Genomic DNA, 19,607 nt, shown 5'->3' on the forward strand with positions numbered 1-19,607 from the left:
AGTTACAGTCGGTCAGGCATGAACATATTTAATCTCGGCATTCAGGAAGCAAAGGCAGATGGATCTCTGAGTTTGAGGCCAGGGTGGTCTATGTAGTTTCAAGACAACCAGAGTAATATAGTAAAGGGACCTTGTCTCAAAAAACAAACAACAAACCAAAAGTAGCATTCAGGACATGGAAGAAAAGAAATTACAAAAAAACAAAACAAAACATCTAAATAATGTCAGCTTCTCTGGGCCTCATTTTCCTCATTTATAAGAGAAACTAGATTCAAACCCCATGGTCTAGCCCCTTTCCTGTCTTTTAAAAAAGTTACATAAAGACACAGCTGGGGAGTTTTTATAGAAGGGTCATGACACGAAAGTGGTCTAGCAGATGGTTGGGAAGGCCCTTCTGGATCCAGCACCACAGATCTGCACTCCTTTCCACAGCCTACTTTTTGACATTTCAGCAGCCTGTCTCGCCCATCACCAAGAATTGTTTCAAGAAAACTTGCTTAATTCCACAGAACGGGATCCAACCTGAGGGCAGAAGCAGATGCTTTGGCCATAGCCGCCACCTCTTTACAGTTAAGAAAACCATAGCTACTCAGGGTCTTAATGCCAAACATAAAACTTTATTACATTTCTAGTTGTGTCCCTTTGTGATACAGTCAGAATCAAGGACTGGACAGAACAGCTCTATGTCCTTGGGCTAATAAGGTTTTCACCCCACATGATGAGGTGGCTTTTACCCCCACCCCTGTACCAGCTGGAGGCACTTGGATTACATGGAAAGCAGTAGCTGGCTTGGAGAGGGGGTTCTGCCATAAACCCAGCCTACTGAGTTTGGAACAGAGTGAACCTGTGTTAGAAGGGAAGGTCTCTGGGTGCCAGGGTGGGCTTCAGTGTTTCTCAGACTAGCAAGGGGACCATCTCTTCACCCAGACTGCTTCCCAGCCACACTCAAGATCCTACAAACTACCTCACTTGCTGTCTTCCCCCTCTCAACTTTCTATGAGTGTCAAAACCGAGACAGTAGGAGATCCCTCCATATCAGATTTTTAACGCCTCAGAAGGCCAGGATGGGTGCCAGCCAGGGTAGATGCCATCCCGTTAGGTCCCCCACCCACACTGAATGACCTTTGCTCAGTATCTTTCCCCCTAGCCCAGATAAATAGTCTATACATGTTACTGGAAGATGGGGTTGGAACAGAGAGAGCGCAGGGCACAGATCTCTTCCAGCTTCAGAGCTAAGAGATGTCAAGCCTAAAGAGTGCAGACAGGGCAAGTGTCTATGAGTACTAGAGCTGGGGGCAAAGCCTCTGGCTTTAGTGAATCCAGGAGGTGAGCAGCTCCAGCTACCTAGCCGAGAACCCTGTGGCCGAGGTGGGAGGGGAGCCTCTTCACCTTGCAGCTCCTGTGTTCACAAGCTCCCCACTCCCCACACCCACACACAAAGAGTTTGGTGCATCCTCATCATGGGTAAAGTGGAGGAGATACAACTTCAGTCTAGTCCTTGCCAAACTCACTGAAGGCAAGAGCTGCCAGTAACTCCAGCACTCTTAATTCTCACATAATACAGCCAGAGGCCCTCCCGTCAGACGGAGAGGAAACTCAGCAGATTATCTGAGGGGAGAAGAGACCTAGGGGCCCAGCCCAATAGTAAAGAGTGAGACCCAGGCCAGGGAAGGGGAAGTCCTTCTCGCTCTCTCTCTTTCCCTCTCTCTGTTCCCCTCCCTCTCTCCCTCTCTCCCTCTCAGTCTCGACTCCCCATCAGCTGGAGCACAAAGGTGAAGATGTAGACTATATCTGTGTAGATCTGCAGGGCGCCTGTGATGTAGTCCTCCGGGCTGATGGTGTGCTTCCTGTTCCCCAGGACCAGCTGTGTGTCGTAAGCCAGGAACTGCAGGGAAACCAGACATGAGTGCCTTAGGAGCTCAGTGTCAAGAGCTCGTTTTTGGTCAGCACGATGTCCTGAGAGCACCTGTGCCATCCATCCAGCTTCCTGATGGAATTGCTAAGGAGCAGTGTGGTGCATGGTCTCTGCCCCTGAGCAGTTCACTTGTCTATCAAAGACTGACACACAGTTGTCATTCAGCAGGCAGTGTCAACAAAAAACAACAGGGTGCCAGAAACCTCTAAAACCTCTAAACAGGAAGAAGATCCATGACCCCTCCCCACCTCCCAAGCTCCCTAAGTTCCATCTCTACCCTCAATTCCATCTCTACCCTCTCAGTTCCCCCTCCCAGAACAGGGAACAAACTTACCATAGTGAAACAGATGGCCCCCAGAGCAGCATAGACCATGTGGAGCCAGTAAATCTATGAAATAGCACAGTATGGTGTCAGGAAGTCAAGCAAAGCAGGCCCAAAGCAGGCCCTCGAGACCCAGCTGACCCTGGGACTCCAGCTTCCAAGCAGGGAGCTCAGGGAAGCTACCTCTCCAGGTTTCCCTATCCTGCCTCTCTAGATCCTGGAAGAAACTGAGAATGTGATTGATCTGTCAGAGAGAGCAGTGGTTGTCCCACAGCCCACCTTGGAGACAGTTTAGACAAGCCCCTCAGCAACCCTGAGTTGCCCGCCATCCTGCTCGGCACCGCTGCCAAGTGCCTGTGCACAGACCAGGACCGGCCATGGTGAGGCAGGCAGCACCTCTCCTGATCCTTCCCCTCAGCTGACTGGAAACAGCCATCCCAAGGCCCCTTACATCCAGGCCTGACTGACTTGGTCCTTCAGGTTTGCCTCACAGAACCTGATCCCAGCTAACCTATCACTTCCTGTAGGAAGTGACTGATGCTATCCAGGACCGTGGGGGCTGTGGTTTACCATCTGCCTGAGAAAGAAATCCACTATACCCTAACCGAAAAAGGATGGTATCGTGATGGTGTCTGCACTAGCCAAAGGAGAGGTGTGGGAAGCAGAGCCCACCCCTGCTCCACAGAAGTCTGCTGACTGGGTTCACCATCTGCCCTTGTGGCAGGTCACTCACATATTTGAACAACAGCACAATGCTAGTGATAATCCCGGTCACCATCAACACAATTCCCAGGACGCAGAAGAGGCCTGTACAGGAGGTGAAGTCCACCTAGCAGAGAGGGAGAAGGGGGCCCCTGTCAGATAACTGTCATCCTTAGCGTCCCAGAGGCCTGCCCCTGCCTGCCCCCAGGTGGGGAGTCCCAGTGCTGGTCCTCGGGGGCATGGCGGTGACAGTGACAAGCTAAGGACACATACAGGAAGCAGCTTGGCAAGTACGGAGCACGGGAGCAGGAGATTAGACTAGGGAAACGTCTGGCCTGCAAGGGTCTGGGCCATCCCATGCCTGCCCAAATCCAAAGGTGTGTGTATGTAAGAGGGCAGGGTGGCCAGGGAAGAGCCTTCCCCATCCTCACCTTAGTCTGAAAGCAGAAGATGGTGACAGAAATGGACACCACAGCAGTGATGATCATAGCTATGATGACGGCTTTGGTTTGGTACATGCTGGGGAGAAGGAAGAAGTTGAGATGGGCAGGGGCATAAGCCAGACTTGCTGTGTTCAGGATTGTGCCAGCAGTCCATCCAGCCCTCTGCAACACTCCCTCCCCAAGAGTACAGAAAACTGTCCCTGAACATACCTGGAAATGGTGCCTGTCATAAAGCCCAAAGCCAAAGTCTGAGGGAAGGAGAGAAACAAGGCAAACAGTTAAGAACAGCCCAGGCTACAGTATGGCCCAGCACATGCCAGGCTCTTAAGTTCCAGCCCCAACACTGTGGCCCTGCCAGGGCAGGGGGTAGACGTAACTGTATTGGAAAGAACAGCCACAGAGAAGAACAAGAGCAGGGCCAGGTAAGGCAAGGAGACAGCCAGGAACATTTTTCCACAAGGGTGTCCCCAACCCTTCTCTGGGAGAAGCCTCCCATTCCCCTTCTAGACTTACAAAGAGGGTCAGCAAAATGATGTTCCATGGGAACCGGCGCCTGAAGAGAGAGAGACCCTGGTTACCTGCCTTGGGCCCATCAAGTCTTAGCCATTCCTTAGGAATACGCCTTTCCCTTAGGGAGGGTCCTCAGGTGTTTACACAAGGACAACCTGGGACAGACCTGTCCTGTGGAGCCAGCAAGGCCTGGACTTGTGTGCAGCTCTCCTGACCCCTGTGTGACCGTGACAACGTTCCTCGGCCTCTCTGAACCTTGCGTTCTTTCTGCTAGGGATCTGGTAACTTTCCCTGGCGTGTGTGCACATGCACACCCTTCAGCGCATGTGTGGAGGTCAGAGGACAGCTTGTGGGAAACATTTTCTTTCCAATGTATGGGTCTCAGGCCTGTTTGTTAAGTGCTCGGAATGCTACATATCCTGTATACACAAGTCTTACATATCTTGTAAGACTGACAGATAGCCAGGTGGGCATCACACACTGCTTCGTACCACAGCTGGCCTCTTCTCCCTCATCAGTACTCCTAAGTCTCTCTCCACTGTCCGAACCCTTTTCCTCTCAAAAATACTCCGTCCCTGTGTCACTTTCCGCCCTCCTCTCATCTGGGTCTCCAGCACTCACCTGGGTCCCTGGCAGCAGGCAAGGGTCAGGTAGGTGACGATGAAGACAGCACTGGGGGAAGAAATGCGACATGGCTATAAGCCCGAACTCCCAAGGCCTGCTCCTAGCCTAACATGGGCAGCCTGGGCTTCTTGACCAAGCTGCTTTCTTTGTAGGAAGCAAGGACAAGATTCTCTCAGCCAGAGCACTGAGGAGCCTAGAGCAGGGTCTGGATCAGGAAGTGTAGGGTGATCATAGACACTGGGTAAGAGAGTCTGGACAGTGCCATGAAATTGACATGTCACCACTATGACCTATCTATCTGGTCCTATCCTGTCCCAGCATTCACTGGCGTTACTCCTCCTCGGGTAAACCCCCCCGCCCCTGCCACCATAGCCTGCTGGGAGACTTGCAGTTTCTGGGAAGCCCTGTCTTCTAGGGCATATTACTCTCTGGCCTGAACCAAGCTGGTCAGCTGCCCCTGTCCCCACCTCCCGGCCCCACAGCAGCACCACACACTCACTAGGACACGTAGTACACAGCCACATTCCTCCTCACGAACAGGCTGACTGGCTCCCTGTAAAACAGGATACCAAGAGAGGAGTCACACCATGCTTGTGTGCCTCTAGCCTCTAGCCACCCCTCCATGGGCAGTCTAGCAGGTTAACACAGGCCGGGAAAAGGAGAGAGACTCACACAAAGGTGAAGATAGCAATGATGGCCACGGTGATGAGCAGCTGGACGGAAATGATGGAATAGACCTAGAACAGAGCCGGGGAATATAGCACACATTTCATACTATCCTCTTGCTGAAGTCAGTGCCAAGGGCCAACCTACCCCACCCCCATTTTGTTAGTGGTACAAAGGGCCTCCTTTTAGTTGGGAAGGCTCTGTCTTGAGAGATGGCTCAGTGACTAAGAACATTATCTGCTCTTCCAGAGGTCCTGAGTTCAATTTCCAGCAACCACATAGTGGCTTTACAACCATCTATGAGATCTGATGCCCTCTTCTGGCACACATGTGTACATGCAGATAGAGCACTCACATTAAAAAAAAAAAAAAGCCTATTATTCCTCATGGACCTGAGTTCAGTTCCCAGCAACTTCATCAGTAAGCTCACAACTACCTGGGACCCTAGCTCCAGGGGATCTGGTGCTCTCTTCTGGACTCCTTGGCTACTGTGAGTGCACATACACACACATACACATTAACTAAAAATAAAATCAGTCTTGAAAAGTTAAAGAATGACTGCAATTTAGAAGGTTCCACCCTTTGAGCCCTCAGAGAATCTTCCCTGACTAGACCTAGTCGAGAGCCATTGCCCACCTCTGGCTGTTTCTTGGCCACTTTCTACCTACCCAGTATCCAGCTTATAGTCAGTCTAGAATTTATGGCTCTCCCGTCCTGCCTGCTCCTGTACTGATAGCAGTTTTCTGTGACAGGTTGAGAGAAGGGATACGCGGTGGTTTAGATGCAGCGTGCTCCGTTCATCTCCCAGTAGCTTGCTGTCTAACAGAGCAGTGGGCAGGGAGGGCAAGTACAGAGTCCAAGTAGACCTTCCCAGTCATCCCCAAACAAAGGCAAGGCAGAGAGGATCACAAAGACTGGGGCCCCTTGGGGGGGGCGGGCACAGAATCACAAGGAGGCAGGCAGCCCATATCTCACCTTTCGGATGAATTTATGTCGGACTTTCCGGTCATCCCATTCTCCAGGGCCAAAGTTGTCACTTACTGCTCTCTCCTCCCCACCATAGTCATGGCCTAGGACCAGAGACAGACCACATCAAACCAACTAGGGACTTCACCTCAAAGTACCCCTGACCCTGTCTCAACAGCTCAGGTCTTTGTGTGTCCAAAAGACACACTTGTAACTCAGATTCTTATCAGCCTAGGGTTCTCTAGGCACCCTCAGAGTGACCCCAACCAGGCTTAGGTGAGAAAGAGCTGTCCTATCAGCCAGCATCTCCTGCAGGCTCTGTGCCCTGCCCACATCATTGGAGGCAGGATAGTGGCACTACCATCTAGGGAAGCAGCTGGCAGAGCAGTGGCCTTGGGAATAGAGGGCCAGAGAAAAAGAGGGGAGAAGTGCACAGGAAGTTGGTACAGGAAAGCAGGGGCTATGGTCTACAGCAGGCTTCACAATCCATATGTAACTGTCTCCTATAAATGATATCTTAAGATCTGCCTCAGAACACGTGACCAGATAGGAGTTGGCCATACACTTGCTGGCTCTGGGACACTGAGGCTGCTGCATGCCACCAACATTCCATGGATGCCTCTTTGGGAACTGCTTCCAAAAATCTACCCAGAAGGAGTTGGGGTATAGTACGTAGGCAGAGCATATGCTTAGCATGAAATGACCCTGAGTTCAGTCTCCCATACCAAAGAGAAATGCAAAATCCACCCCCTCCCAGGAAAAGACCCTTACTATAGTCTAACCTCACTTTCACTGACCAACCATGACATTTTGGCTGTTGGCAAAAATCAGACTGTATATAAAGGTTTGAGATGTGTCAGCCCTAAGATAGTAAAAAAAAAAAAAAAAAAGTGCTTAGGGTACCTAAGGAAGACATGTTGCCAAACACAGTGGCAACAGCCGTGTTGAGAAAACAGAAATGGTTCCTCAGGCAACCACTTAGAAGCCTAACTACCTTCTCCGGGTGTAAGTTCTGGTACATGTCTTAACAGCCTCAGTCTCCTAACTGAATACATAGGCCAGCAAGCGGCTGGAGGGAAGAGCAGGAGATAAAGGAGAAGGTGGGACAGGAAGAGGGAAAGGGTATCAAAGGGGATGGCAGGAGGGAGGGAACATAAGGTGTACTCAGCCCCAAGCTCAACCTTGTCCCACCCACCCCAGCCACCCTCCGTGACTCACCATAGTTCATGGGCATTGGATGGATGGGAGGCATCGGCTGTGGGTAGCCAGCAGGGTGACCGTAGCCAGGCTGGGGGTAGGCGGGGTAGGCAGGGTATCCACCTGGCAGGACAGACGGCTGCCCGTAGCCCCCAGGAGGTGGAGGGCCAGGGTACAGAGGGTTACGGTCCTCATAGGGAGGCGGGGCAGTGGGATTGGACATGGCCACTCAAGGGCTGAGGGCAAACCCCAGCTGCTGGGACCTGCAATAGGAAACAAGCAAGCAGTCATGAGTTTGCTTGACCGCCCACTCCGCCCCTGCTCCTTTCTAGGCTGATGTCTCTAGATCACACATGCCACTAACTGCCCACAGGCCACCACCCCACCGGGCCAGTCCCCGGCTTCTAGAACTTCTCACGGCAGCCTTTATCTGGGGCCTTTCCTTCCCTGTCCTGCTCCCTGCTTCCTGGCCACAGGAGTAGGAGTGGGGATTAGTCAAGACACCCTGCATCACCGCTGAGCGTCAGAACAGCACATGAGAAAGGCAGCCTGGAAACTCCCTGTCCTCCTTTAAGGAAACCATGTAGTAGTGGCTTGACAGCAGAACCAGGAAGAAGCTGACCGGCCCCTGGCAGAGCTTCCCGGTGAGTCACAGGGTTGGCCAGCTGGGACCCTCTGGAGGGTTAGCCCAGCCCCCATAACAGCTGGCTGGAACAGCAGGCTTGAGAGCCAGATACAGGGTGGAGCCAGGCTAGAAGCTGAGCAGAAAGGAAGAGGAGGAAAACAAGCCTGCCACTGTGCCAGAACTGCCAGGCCCCAGAGGGAGGGGTGGGGCAGGCAGGAGACAGGACTTTCGGGTTCCCAGCACAGAGGTAAGTAGCAGGCTGTGCCTGCTGCTCCCTTCACTAGCCTTGCTGGGGAGTAGTCAGTACCCCCAGTTCTGTGGAAAGGGGTTCTCTGAAATCTTCCCAGCAGCGATGTCAGAGAGGGTCAAGAAAAGCAAGCTGAGGAGTACGGGCACAGGCTAGCTTGCCTCCGACAGGAGAGCCCTGCAGCTTGCTGGGAGCTCCAGAGGCATGGGGAGAGGGGCACTCTTAGTGCTAGCTCACTTAAGTAAGCATCAAGGCCCAGCATAGTAAGGTCCTAGAATCAGCAGCTAGGAGCACAGCCTGAACAGAGCGCCTTGGGGTCTTGGTAGATGTCCTTCGTGTTACACTGTACTCCCTAGGCCTCCTCTATCAGGTTCATCATAGCCTGTGGGTCCTCTGAGATGGCAGAGGTGAGAATGGAGACAAGCTAAGGAGCTTATTTCCATCATAGAATGACTGCTTCCCATGTACATCCTATGACCGTTGGCCCCTGCCCTACAGGGAAGACTCCCAAATCCAGGTCAGCAGCACCCTCAGAGCTGCTGCAGGAAGCAGGAGAGTCCCAGTTCTCTTTCCAGGGTACCCAGCGCAGCTCAGAAATCAGATAGAGGACCGCCACGTCCTCTCTCAGGACAACAGGAGTTATTCACAAGAGAAAGTGGTCAGGATCAAGTAATAGGCCAGGGCTCTGAGCTGGTCACATTGGGAAAAGCTGTTCTCTCTAGAGCAAGAATGTGTCCATCCAGAGAGAAGAAAGCCTGAGGGTATGAGAAGTGAGCAAGGCAGGGAAGCATAGGAGTCAGGCACTGAGCAGGGCAGAGCATCTGGGGAATGGGATGCCCACAGTGGACAGTGAGTCTAAGACAGCCATTGGAACTGGGTTGCAGAACTCTGAGGCCACGGAACGACAGAGAATTCACAAGCAAGATACAGGCGGCAGGGTCTTTCCTGTCCCAACCTCTGGAGCAAAGGCTTGTTCCCCTAAACCCTATCCCTCCCCTTCCAGGATCTCCTTCTGAGTCCACAGAAAGGATGGCATCCTGGTGGAAGGAAGCAGAGACGAAGCAGGTTGTCTCTGGTATAGATTTTTGCCTGTCACTTCATTATGGCCTTCATCTCAGTAACCCAGAACTATCTGACACCCACCATTGAGGTGGTAGTGTAGGCTGGTGGCTAAACAGTCCCAAAAAGCCACTGTCAGGAAAGGTCCCAACAGTATCACCAAGCCATGATGCCACAATGACCTGGCCTTTCACCTTCACAAGATATATGTGAAATGGGGTGGTTCAGTGACCTCAGGACTGAATGACACCTGTGAGAGCCGACTATGACCCCCAGAAACAGACAATACAGGGCCTGCCTTTTGCTCAGGAGACAGCTGCCCCTCCCTCTTCCTAAGTGAGGGACTGCAATGACTCACTGCCTGGGTTGGGGCTCCATGGTCTAGACTAGCTCAGCTGCTGACTCATGGGCCTCCCTCCCATCTTCCCTTGCCCTGCCCTGTCATGCTTTCGGTCAGAGGAATTTGCCAGCGGACTTGCTTGGTCCCAATATAGTTCTCTAAGTCCTCAGCCACCCGCCTGACCCAGAGGTATTACTATACATCAGTGTCCTCACCTGGAAGATGGGCCCAGCACCAGTAACAGTGCCTCCCAAGGAACTGTAAAAATTAAAAGAGAGGATACACTGAGGGTGCTCAGTGGCGAAGAGCACCGGCTGCTCTTCCAGAGGACCTGGGTTCAATTCCCAGCACCCACACGACAGCTCGAAACTGTCTGTAACTCCAGTTCCAGGGGATCTGGCACTCTCACCAGACATACATGCAGGGAAAACACCAGTGCTCATAAAATAAAAGTAAATAAATGGGAGGAAAAACCCACACTGAGCTCTTAGAACAATGTCTAACATTAGACATCTTAACAATGGCTAATGTTTTCAGCTGTGAGTTTCCTATCTCCTTATAGTAGCCCAGCAGGTGAGTACTGTTATTTCAAACACACGCTTAGGAGAATGTTGGCCATGGACACCTCACTAGGTATAATGAAGTCAAGGCTTCCCCCCAAGGCTGACTATGGAGTCCTTGAGTCCCTTATTTGAATAGTCCATCTATCAATCTCTCATCCATCCACCATGGCTTTGGCCTCACCTCCTCCAGTGACAATAGCAGGCTTGCACAGAAATGGATGCCCAACCATTCAGCCTCCACCATGGGCCCCAGTCCCATCCATAAGCACAAGGGAGGAGACGCAAAATGTCACCCACCCACTTAAGACAAGCTGATCCTGCCACAATACAATCCTGGCTGTCTGACCCTGGATACAGGAGAGTAGACTGCTTGCTTGCGTTAGTACCAGCCAGGAAGTTGCCAGCCTCTGCCACTCCACTGAGTCAGAGCAAGGACAACACCTGTCAGACCAGCAAAAACCTCTGGAACTCAGAAACCCCGACAGGCCCCAGTTCCTCCTGGCCTCCATGAGGACCCTACCACTAAGGCTTCCATTAGGACTTAGGTTTAGCATTGCCCTAGAGAAAGTGGTCAGCCATTCTCCTAGCCAGACTGAGGCATGGAGCGTAGAGATGAAAAAAGGTAGGAGGAAGGACAAGGACAGGAAAAGAGACCAGGAGACAGAGTACAGGTGAGGCCTGAAGTAAGGTCCTCTGGGTTCATCAAAGGCCGTGAGGGCCTCACAGTCTCCAGGGCCTACAAAGAACTGAGCATTTTCCCACGCTGAGAAGGCATCCAGCTTCCCTCTGAGTGAACACCACCTTGTGATCAAAGTGTTCTAGACTTTGTCCCTTCCTGGCAGTTCCATGACTCAGCTTGTACCTCTCTCAGGTAGTCCAACCCATCTCATAACAGACCCAGAGCCTCTCCCTGACTCAATCATGGTGGCCGCAGGAGTGTGCATTGAGCCCAAACAGTAGGAATTGTTTTTGGCCAAGGTTTTCAATGTAGAACCTGGGGAAGTGTTCCCCACTAAACCCTGGGTTGTCTCAGGGAGCGAATGCTGTACCTGGCCCAGTGAGGTCGGACTCTGGCTCCCCAAGGCACATGAAATGCTAAGACTCTGGAATCTGTGGAGAAGGCTGAGCTACTGGGGTTACAAGCAAGAGGGTGTGTGTCAGAGGGAAGGACAGAAAAGAGCAGCTGATTGGTCCAGGCAGTTTGCCCTCCTGACTGCCAGGAACCGATGCCCAGACCAGAACGGAAAGAATTGCTCAGTGTGCATCTCAGGAAACCCCACCCACACCCAGGTCTCCATGCCTAGCTCTTCCCTCCATTCTCCCCAAGAAATCACCTCCCGCCCTCGCACAGAGCCACCACGACAGAGAAGGAAGCAACCAGGAAGCCAGCATCAGCTTCATACTCTTAAGGCAGCCTGGCCTCAGAATTAAGAGGCCAGGTTGAGAGGGTCTGAACACTGAGTTGTCATCTGGAACCAAGAGACTTAAGAGTTCCAGCCCTTGACAGGTCCTCTTGGCCAAGAATTTGGAACTTCTGGGCCAGGTATAGTACTTGATGCCTCTAATTCTAGCAGAAGCAGGCAGATCTCTGTGAGTCTCAAGGCCAGCCTGGTCTACACAGCAAGTTCCAGGCCAGCCAGGAAATGATTGTGAGGCACTATCTCAGGAAAAAAATAAAAATAAATTTAAAAAAAAAGGTTTTTTTTTAAAGGAATTTAGAACTTTCCTTACCAGCCAGGCCCAGTATCTGAGGGTACAGCAGGAGAGCCACAGGTGCCAGAACAAACCACTCATTCTCCAGTTCCCTCATTAGTTTCTGTTCATACTGCCATCCCGTTACTTTCCTCCCAGGCTCAGGCCACTCCCCCCTCCCACTTCCAGATCCCTCTTTCTGGAGCCACAAAAACAGAGGGCTGAGTTCTGGGGGAATATGGAAAGGCCCAGCTCAGCAGCTTCTCTGTCACCCTTATCTCTGAAGACAGAATTATATTATAGGGTTGTAATTTCAGAGATCCCAGCCACATCACCAGTCAGGGTGGCCTTGGTGTGCACATAAAGAAAGAGGACCCCGAACTGGAGGCACACACCTTTAATTCCAGCACACAGGAGGCAGAAGAAGATGGATCTCTGAATTTGAGACCAGCTTGGTCTACAGAGTGAGGACAGCCAAAGCTACACAGAGAAACTTTGTCTTGAAACCACTCCCCACACACACAAAAAGAAAGAAAGAAAAAGAAAGAGGAAGGAAGGAAGGAAGGAAGGAAAGAAGGAAAGAAGGAAGGAAGGAAGGAAGGAAGGAAGGAAGGAAGGAAGGAAGGAAGGAAAGAAAGAAAGAAAGAAAGAAAAGAAAAGAAAGAAAAAGAGGGCCAGGTATAGTGGCTCAGGCCTTTAATTCTAGCACCTGGGAGGCAGAGATAAGCTTATCTCTGTGAGTGAGAGGCCAGCCTGGTCTACATTGGGAATTCCAGGACAGCCAGAGCTGCATAGTAAGACCCTGTCTCCAATAAAAGAAAAGAAAAAAGGGGTGGGGAGAGGAAGCAATTATCAGGGCTGCTGCCATTTTTGACACAAAGGCCCTATCTACCCTCCTGTGTTTACCTCTCCTGTATCCAAGTTAGGTGGAGAGGCAAGCAGAAGAACAGGACTATTAATCAGACCACAGTGAGAAAAGAAAAGGAAAAAAGAAGAAGAAAAAGAAGAAGAATACAAATCAGACAATAGTGGAAAGTCACAGAGGGGTGGAGGAGGGAGCCACCTAAGAGTGGTAAGGTCAGTACTTAGTAAACAGCTGAGTCAAAGGCACCAAGGTATTTGTGATGCTCACAAAAGCTCACTCAGCCACTAAAATTGCTAAGTTTGAGAGCCAGGAATAGTGTGTGGGACACACCTATAATGCTAGCACTCAGGAGGCTAAAGCAGGACTACTTCAAGCTCAAAGACGCTGAGCACCGGGCCAGCGAGGACTACAAGGCAAGGGCCTGTCTCAAAACAAAGAGTTGAAATTTGCGAGGGGAAGCCAGTTGTGGTGGTGCACACCTGTAATCCCAGCACTCAGGGAAGCAGAGGCAGGTGGGTCTCTGTGATTTTGAGTCCAGGACAGACAAGGCTGCACGGAGAAACTTGTCTAAAAAAAGAAAGAGAGAGGAAAGGAAAGGAAAGAGGAAAAAGGAAAGGAAAGGAAGGAAGGAAGGAAGGAAGGAAGAGAAAGGAAGAAAGAAAGAAAGAAAGAAAGAAAGAAAGAAAGAAAGAAAGAAAGAAAGAAAGAAAGAAAGAAAGAAAGAAAGAAAAGTTTGCAGGGAATGGGGTTTAGGACTTAAGTGCCCAAGGAAGGCAAACAGCAGAGACGGATGTAAACTTGATGGCTGATTGTGGGTGCTTGTCTGCCAGGGAAGACACAAGACACCCTCACCTGGTGAGGGCAGCACAGGGCTGAGGGAGAGGTTGTGCAGTGGATGTGGATTCTTTTTCCACCTTCGCCTGAGTCTCCAGTGTAGGAGCAGGGACCTAACTCCTGTCCTGGCATCGGTACTGACTGACTCCAGTGCATGAACTGGGGAAGGTCACTTCCCACTTCCAGACTCTATTTTTACATCTGTTAGATGGGTATACCCTGAGCTGAAAGATCAAAATCCGCTGCAGCCCTGCCAGTTTGTTTCTGTATAAACATGCTAATAGAACAGAAAATGTCAGAGCAGAATGACATACACTCCCATCCCAGATTTACACACTGGATGCCTCTAGTAACGTGTAGGACACATACAGAGACAGAGGCACAAGGCATGTTCTAGGCAAGAGAGTGGCCATTTAACTCTTACTTTCTCCTAAGATGTTCCCATGAGGCTCCATCTCTTTACAGCCTGTGTGATGTTCAGTGACCCCGACCACCTGTTTATTACACGGGGACCCAATCCTAAGAAAAACCCAAGTCCCCGCCCATCTCCTACAACCCTGTTCTCCCACCAGCCTGCACCTCCTAACAGCTGCACTAAGAACCAGGCAGCAGGTCTAGGTGATCGGCAGGTAAAAGCACTTGCTGCCAAGACCGACAGCCTGAGTTGGATTCCCTAGGACCCACCTGGTAAAAGGAGGGGACCAACCCCCACCAGTTGTCCTCTGACCTCCACATACATGCACTCCCCCTTGCCCACAAATAAGTAACTATAAGTTTTTAAAAAGAACCACGCATGAGCAGGGCATGGTGGTGTACACCTGTAATCCGAGCAGTGGGTCGGCTGAAGCAGAAAGATCACAAGTTCAAGACTATAGCCACAAAGTTCAAGGGTAGGGCCACAAGAACCTGTGGGTGGGAGACAGACATGCCCTCATTTTCAGGGAGTCAGCTGAGTGCCAGGATCCTCTGGAGGGTCCTCACGAACCTTTAGCTCCATCTGCTACTGGAACCTCCATGATGGGATTTATTGCATGGCATGAAGGAAATCTTCCAGGCAGCACAGAACCAGGAAATAGCATCCCTAAACATCAACCCCATGTCACAGGAAGTGTACTGATCACTTTACGGAAGGGAGTCTCACCTTCCTCCCTAACCCATGCATTATGTCCACGACAAGTAGAAGCCTGTGGACTTCTGCATCTTGTTCCTACTTCAAAACAAGTCCCAGCTGGGCATGGTGGCACATGTCTTTAATCACAGCACTTGGGAGGTGGAGACAGGCAGATCTCAGTGAGTTTGAGGCCTTCCTGGTCTACAAAGAGAGACCAGAACAGCCAGACAACAAGAGAAACCCTGTCTGGAAAAACCAAACCAAACAGCAACAAAAACAAGCAAAAAACTAAAGCTCAGGTCTTAGCCTAGACTCCCAAAGTCTTAGGTTAGGGCTGGAAGATTCTGTCAAGATCAGCTCTTCTCCAGCATTCCCAAGAGAACTGAAGACACTCCGAAGATCTGTATGTCCCCTCAGCGTGGCTGGTTGAGACAAGGTCTCACTCTGGAGCCCAGGTTGGCTTCAGACCTGCAGCCAGGCTTGCAATCCTCCTTTAGCCGTAGTCTTCTGAGCAGAATGGGGTGCCGTGCCCCAATGTTGTTACTGTTTTGGGAGGCAGGGTCTTGCCCTGTAGCCCAGGTTGGTCTGAAGCCCACCACTTTTGCCTCAGTGCCTGGCATGAAAGGTGTGAACCACCACACATTCAGTCCTGGTGCTTCCACTCTTTCTTAAGGGCCATGGTGAGAGGTCTTGGGGTTGGAGGTGCTCTGCTGTAGATGGCTTCTATCCGGGGTTCCCCGATTCTTAGGGAGGAAGATGAGCCAAAGTGCCCATTACCCTAGCCCATGACATGAGCTGTTAGTGCTTGCCTACCAACCTGTCATTACCTCTCTGATCTGCCCAGTTTTACACGAGCAGCCCTGAAGTCAGACAGGAAATCAGGGCCCTTGAAGCAATGGTCTCATTTCCCTTGAAACTATATGCCGGCCATGTCCCCACGACTGGACAGGAAGGAGAAGCAGAAAGTGAAGTGGAGGGAAGTATGGTGGCCTCTTTGTGGCAGACAAGGCAGCCCAGACAAGCACCTGGCTCGCCCTGCCACCACTGGCCAGGCCAAAGGCACGGGCTTTGAAACCAAAGCTCACCATTGAGATAAATATTTCAGAGTCCCAGAGAACCAGACACCTGACAGACCTTCCATGACAGCTCTCCCCCACTTATGCGGCGTTTAGGGTGCTCAGGTTGACCCCAGCCTCATGGATAACACCCACAGGCCACAGTGGCAGGGGAAGGAGGTCCCCTGGGGTGGGACCTGGTGAAGACAGTTCAGGCTCTAGCTGGCAAAGAGATGTCTCTCCCTCTTGTCCTGGCTCCTTCCCAGTCCTCCAGCACCCGCTTTCCCTTTTCCCATTTCCCTATTTTGTTTTTATTTTCACTCTGACCTAAAGAGGTCATGGGTGTCAGGCATGACAGATTCCACTTGTAATACTCCCAATACTTGGGAATCTGAGGCAGGTGTATTGCAACAATACAAGGCTGGACTAGGCTACTGAGTGAAACTGTCTCAAAAAATAAGAAAAAAAGTTCTTGACGGTACTTTCTGGTAGGCTCCTGAACCACAGGAAAGGTTATGAGTAGGAATGACGCTTCTCTAGACCTATGGGTTGACCCACTGTCTTCCACCCTAATCACTGTGCCAGGACTTCCTCCTCCCACCCCACCCCACCCCACCCCACCCCACCCCACCCTACCCCACCCCACCCCACCCCCACTTAGATAGAGCCTCATCTTCACCTGTCTGTACCCAGCCTGGAGGCGCCAGGACACGCAGGGGCAGCCCCGGGTAGGTGCCAGGACAGGCAGGGGCAGCCCCTGGTAAGTGCCAGGCCCCTGGCTGGCTCCCTACCTCCCATTCCCCACCAGCTGAGGACCATGACAGCCTCCATCTCACTTGCAGCAACAGCCACTCTGGGGCCCCAGAGTCGGGGAGACGTCCTGCGACCGACAGGACACTCAGCCACTGAGAGGGGCACCGTCCAAGATGCTGGTTAGCTCGCCGGTGCGCAACGAACGGGGCTGCGCCATATGCCGGGCCATATGCCCTGCCTAGGCGCTCAGGGAAAGCGAAACTCGCAATGGCTGGAGGAAAGGACCCCACTCTGGCTCCTGCTCACGAACGGAGCCGAGCCGCCGGCCGCGCGCGCCAGAAAAGTTTCGGCTCCCGGGCGCAGCGCCACCCCAGTCTGATCCCAGTACCCGCCGGCCCCGGTCCCCACTTCCGCCGGCCGCAGCCCCCTCACTTGCCTGCGCCGTTCCGGGCGGTGATATCCGCCTGGGCCTCCGAGCGCTGGAAGTCCTGGGCTGGGCCGGGCTGGGCTGGGCTGGGGCTCCGCGCCCCGCCCCATCTCTCAACGCGTCCCAGTGGGGAGGAGCCGCCGGACCTCGGAGGCCGCGGGAGAGTTCCGGGGTCGGTCCCAGGCCCCAACCACGAACCAGGGGTGGGTGGCTCACATTTAAAGGAAGCATCGCTGACTCGCGGGTGAGAACAAACCCCAAACTTACTGAAAAAATAACTTATTTTCACCAATTCCAGACCCCACCCTAGGAGGAAGCAAGAGTAAGGTGTCGTCAGTGTCAGTATACCAGCGCTTTGCCCTAGAGGCTTGAGTCCTGTAGTCTTAAAAGTTGTGTTTACTATTTTTTATTGTCTCCTTTTTTAATTCTGGGGGAATGGGCGATCTCGCTGTGTACCTCAGGCTGCCCTCCAGCGCTCTGGCACCCTACCTCAGCCATAACAATTACTGACCCTGGTTTTAGTTAGTTAAATTTCACTGATTCTCTCTCTCTCTCTCTCTCTCTCTCTCTCTCTCTCTCTCTCTCTCACACACACACACACACACACACACTAACTTCAGCACAGCTTTAGGCTAGGCGCACAGCTCAGTGAGACCCCAGCTGGTTCATGCCCATCACAGCAAAAACAAACATCAACGAGTAGTTTCTGTGATTCACAATATGCATCACATGACTGTGTTATATTTACATCGATTGCATTCTACCTAATCATTTTTATGTCATAAAAAAAACAACCTGTGATGAATCTCAGACAGGTGTGTGCTTTTCAGATAAATGCCCTTTCCAAGTTTAAAACTTAAAATATACAAACATAGGCATGAGACTCTGAAGCTCTGCTTGGAACCAGTCGTGTGTCACTTACTGATGGGGACACGTTACGTTAGGGAATTTCAATGTTGGGCAAGCCTCACGGCATATGTACACTAACAGAACTATGTTCCACTGGGAAGTAAAACTAAAATAACTAAAATAACTGTTACCTCAGGTGGTTAAGAGGAGCCAAATATGTGCCCCGGGGTCAGGGAACACCAATTTAGGTTATCCAAAATTTTGTGTTCCAACATGGTTAACATTTGATGAAGTGGGTTTTTGTTTTTTTGTTTTTTTTTTGCGGGGGGGAGGGTGTTGTGATTTGGTTTGGTTTTTGTCCTAAGGGTCTCACCATGTGAGTCCAATTGGCTTGGAATTCAATTTGTAGACCAGGCTACCCTGGAGACCTGCCTGCCTCTGCCTCTTGAGTGATGGGATTAAAGGTATGCACAATCACACTAAGTTTGATGACTTTTTATACTGGCAAAACACCCCCCCACATAAAAAAAAAAGTCATAAGTCAAAGCACTTTTTAAGTTCTTTGTTGGAAAAAGTGAGCAGGCCTTTACCACAAAATGTAGGCATCTCAGCTATAGGACTCAGAGGCTGTCTGATGACACTCAGGCTTTGGGTTGGTATAAAGGTCTCTTCTGTTAGTCACTGGACGTTAGGTCAGACACAGAAGTAGGCAAGGAATGGCTATTTAGGGGGCTGAAGATAACCCAAGATAAACTGTAATTAGGCTCTGGACTGGCAAACATTCCAGCCTCTACACAGTTGTTGAAGTTCTAATCAGTTAATTGGCTTTCTCAAAGGTTCAGGTGAACATGCAATTTCTTTCTAGGAACTTTCATTCAGCAGATGTAGAAGCAGAGGATTGGGCTTATCATCAGCTACACAGCAAGTCTGAGGCCAGCCAGGGCTCTAGAGACCCCCACCTCAAAACAAAATGATGAGGTTTGTGGACCCACCATCATATATCCGGTCCCTGTGTGACCTCATCCTGGGCTGCACCGCTATACTTCACAAAGGTGTGGTCTTAGGCTCACGTGGCAGTGTATGCTTTGCTATTGCTGGACTGGGGACATAGCTCTGTTTCCCCACCCCTTATCACTCAAGAAAAATTCAGCAGAAGCCAGGCTGAGTGACACATACCTAAAATTCCTGTACTCAGAAGGCTGAGGCAGGCAGAGTATCTGAAGTCAGTCCAGGTCCCGAGGTGAGAATCAGCCTCAAGGGGGTTGGCAGGGTGGCTCTGTGGCTAAAGGCACTTGCCACCAACCCTGACTACTTGAGATCAGTCTCTAAACCTGTGTATCTGAAGGAGAGAACAGCCTCTGCAAATTGTCTATGGCAACATACACACATTAAATTAATCAGTTATTTAATGAGATTTTAATTTTTTTTTTTTTTAAGTTCAGTTGGCCAGGTGTGGTGGTGTGTGCAAGGCAGAGACAGGTGAATCTTTGTGAATCAGAGGCGAGTCTGGTCTACATAGCAAGTACTGGGCCAGCCAGGGCTACATGGTGAGACCCTATTTCAAAGAAAGAAAGACAGAAAGAGAGAAAGAGAGAGAGAGAGAGAGAGAGAGAGAGAAAGAAAGAAAGAAAGAAAGAAAGAAAGAAAGAAAGAATTTAGTAGCAGTTCCATTTTATATGGAGCAGCTGCCTGAGTTGTATGGTTCCAAAGTCCACTTTCTGCTAAGCACAAAGGCTGCTGGGTAGAATAACCTATGTTTAAAGTGCTTATCTTGTGCTAATAGCTGCAAATCAACATCACCTCTAAATGTTTTTCACAGCTTATTAACACTTTCCCTTTGAT

At 51.0% G+C, this 19,607-nt stretch overlaps 2 protein-coding genes across 5 annotated transcripts in view; one reads left to right on the forward strand and one right to left on the reverse strand.

Annotated features, from left to right (window-relative positions):
- The window catches only part of Pnkd (PNKD metallo-beta-lactamase domain containing), a 66,266-nt gene that overhangs the window by 2,642 nt on the left and 44,017 nt on the right, over window positions 1-19,607 (forward strand). The window lies entirely within an intron of this gene.
- On the reverse strand, window positions 598-17,081 carry Tmbim1 (transmembrane BAX inhibitor motif containing 1). Of its 4 annotated transcripts, none has more exons than XM_021664401.2 (12): window positions 16,926-17,081; window positions 7,367-7,608; window positions 6,158-6,252; window positions 5,189-5,253; window positions 5,016-5,069; window positions 4,514-4,564; window positions 3,896-3,935; window positions 3,593-3,630; window positions 3,371-3,458; window positions 2,971-3,066; window positions 2,250-2,303; window positions 598-1,885 (listed from the first exon to the last, which is right to left on the reverse strand). In XM_021664401.2, exons 2-12 carry the CDS (start codon window positions 7,566-7,568, stop codon window positions 1,739-1,741), a joined length of 930 nt encoding a protein of 309 aa, XP_021520076.1. In that variant the 5' UTR covers window positions 7,569-7,608; window positions 16,926-17,081; the 3' UTR covers window positions 598-1,738. The 4 variants fall into 4 exon arrangements, with proteins under 4 accessions (XP_021520076.1, XP_021520081.1, XP_060224607.1 ...); XM_021664406.2 differs by lacking the exon at window positions 16,926-17,081 and adding an exon at window positions 16,573-16,855; XM_060368624.1 differs by lacking the exon at window positions 16,926-17,081 and adding an exon at window positions 7,860-7,997.

Source organism: Meriones unguiculatus, chromosome 15 (genome assembly GCF_030254825.1).
Source record: "Meriones unguiculatus strain TT.TT164.6M chromosome 15, Bangor_MerUng_6.1, whole genome shotgun sequence".
NCBI lineage: Eukaryota > Metazoa > Chordata > Mammalia > Rodentia > Muridae > Meriones > Meriones unguiculatus.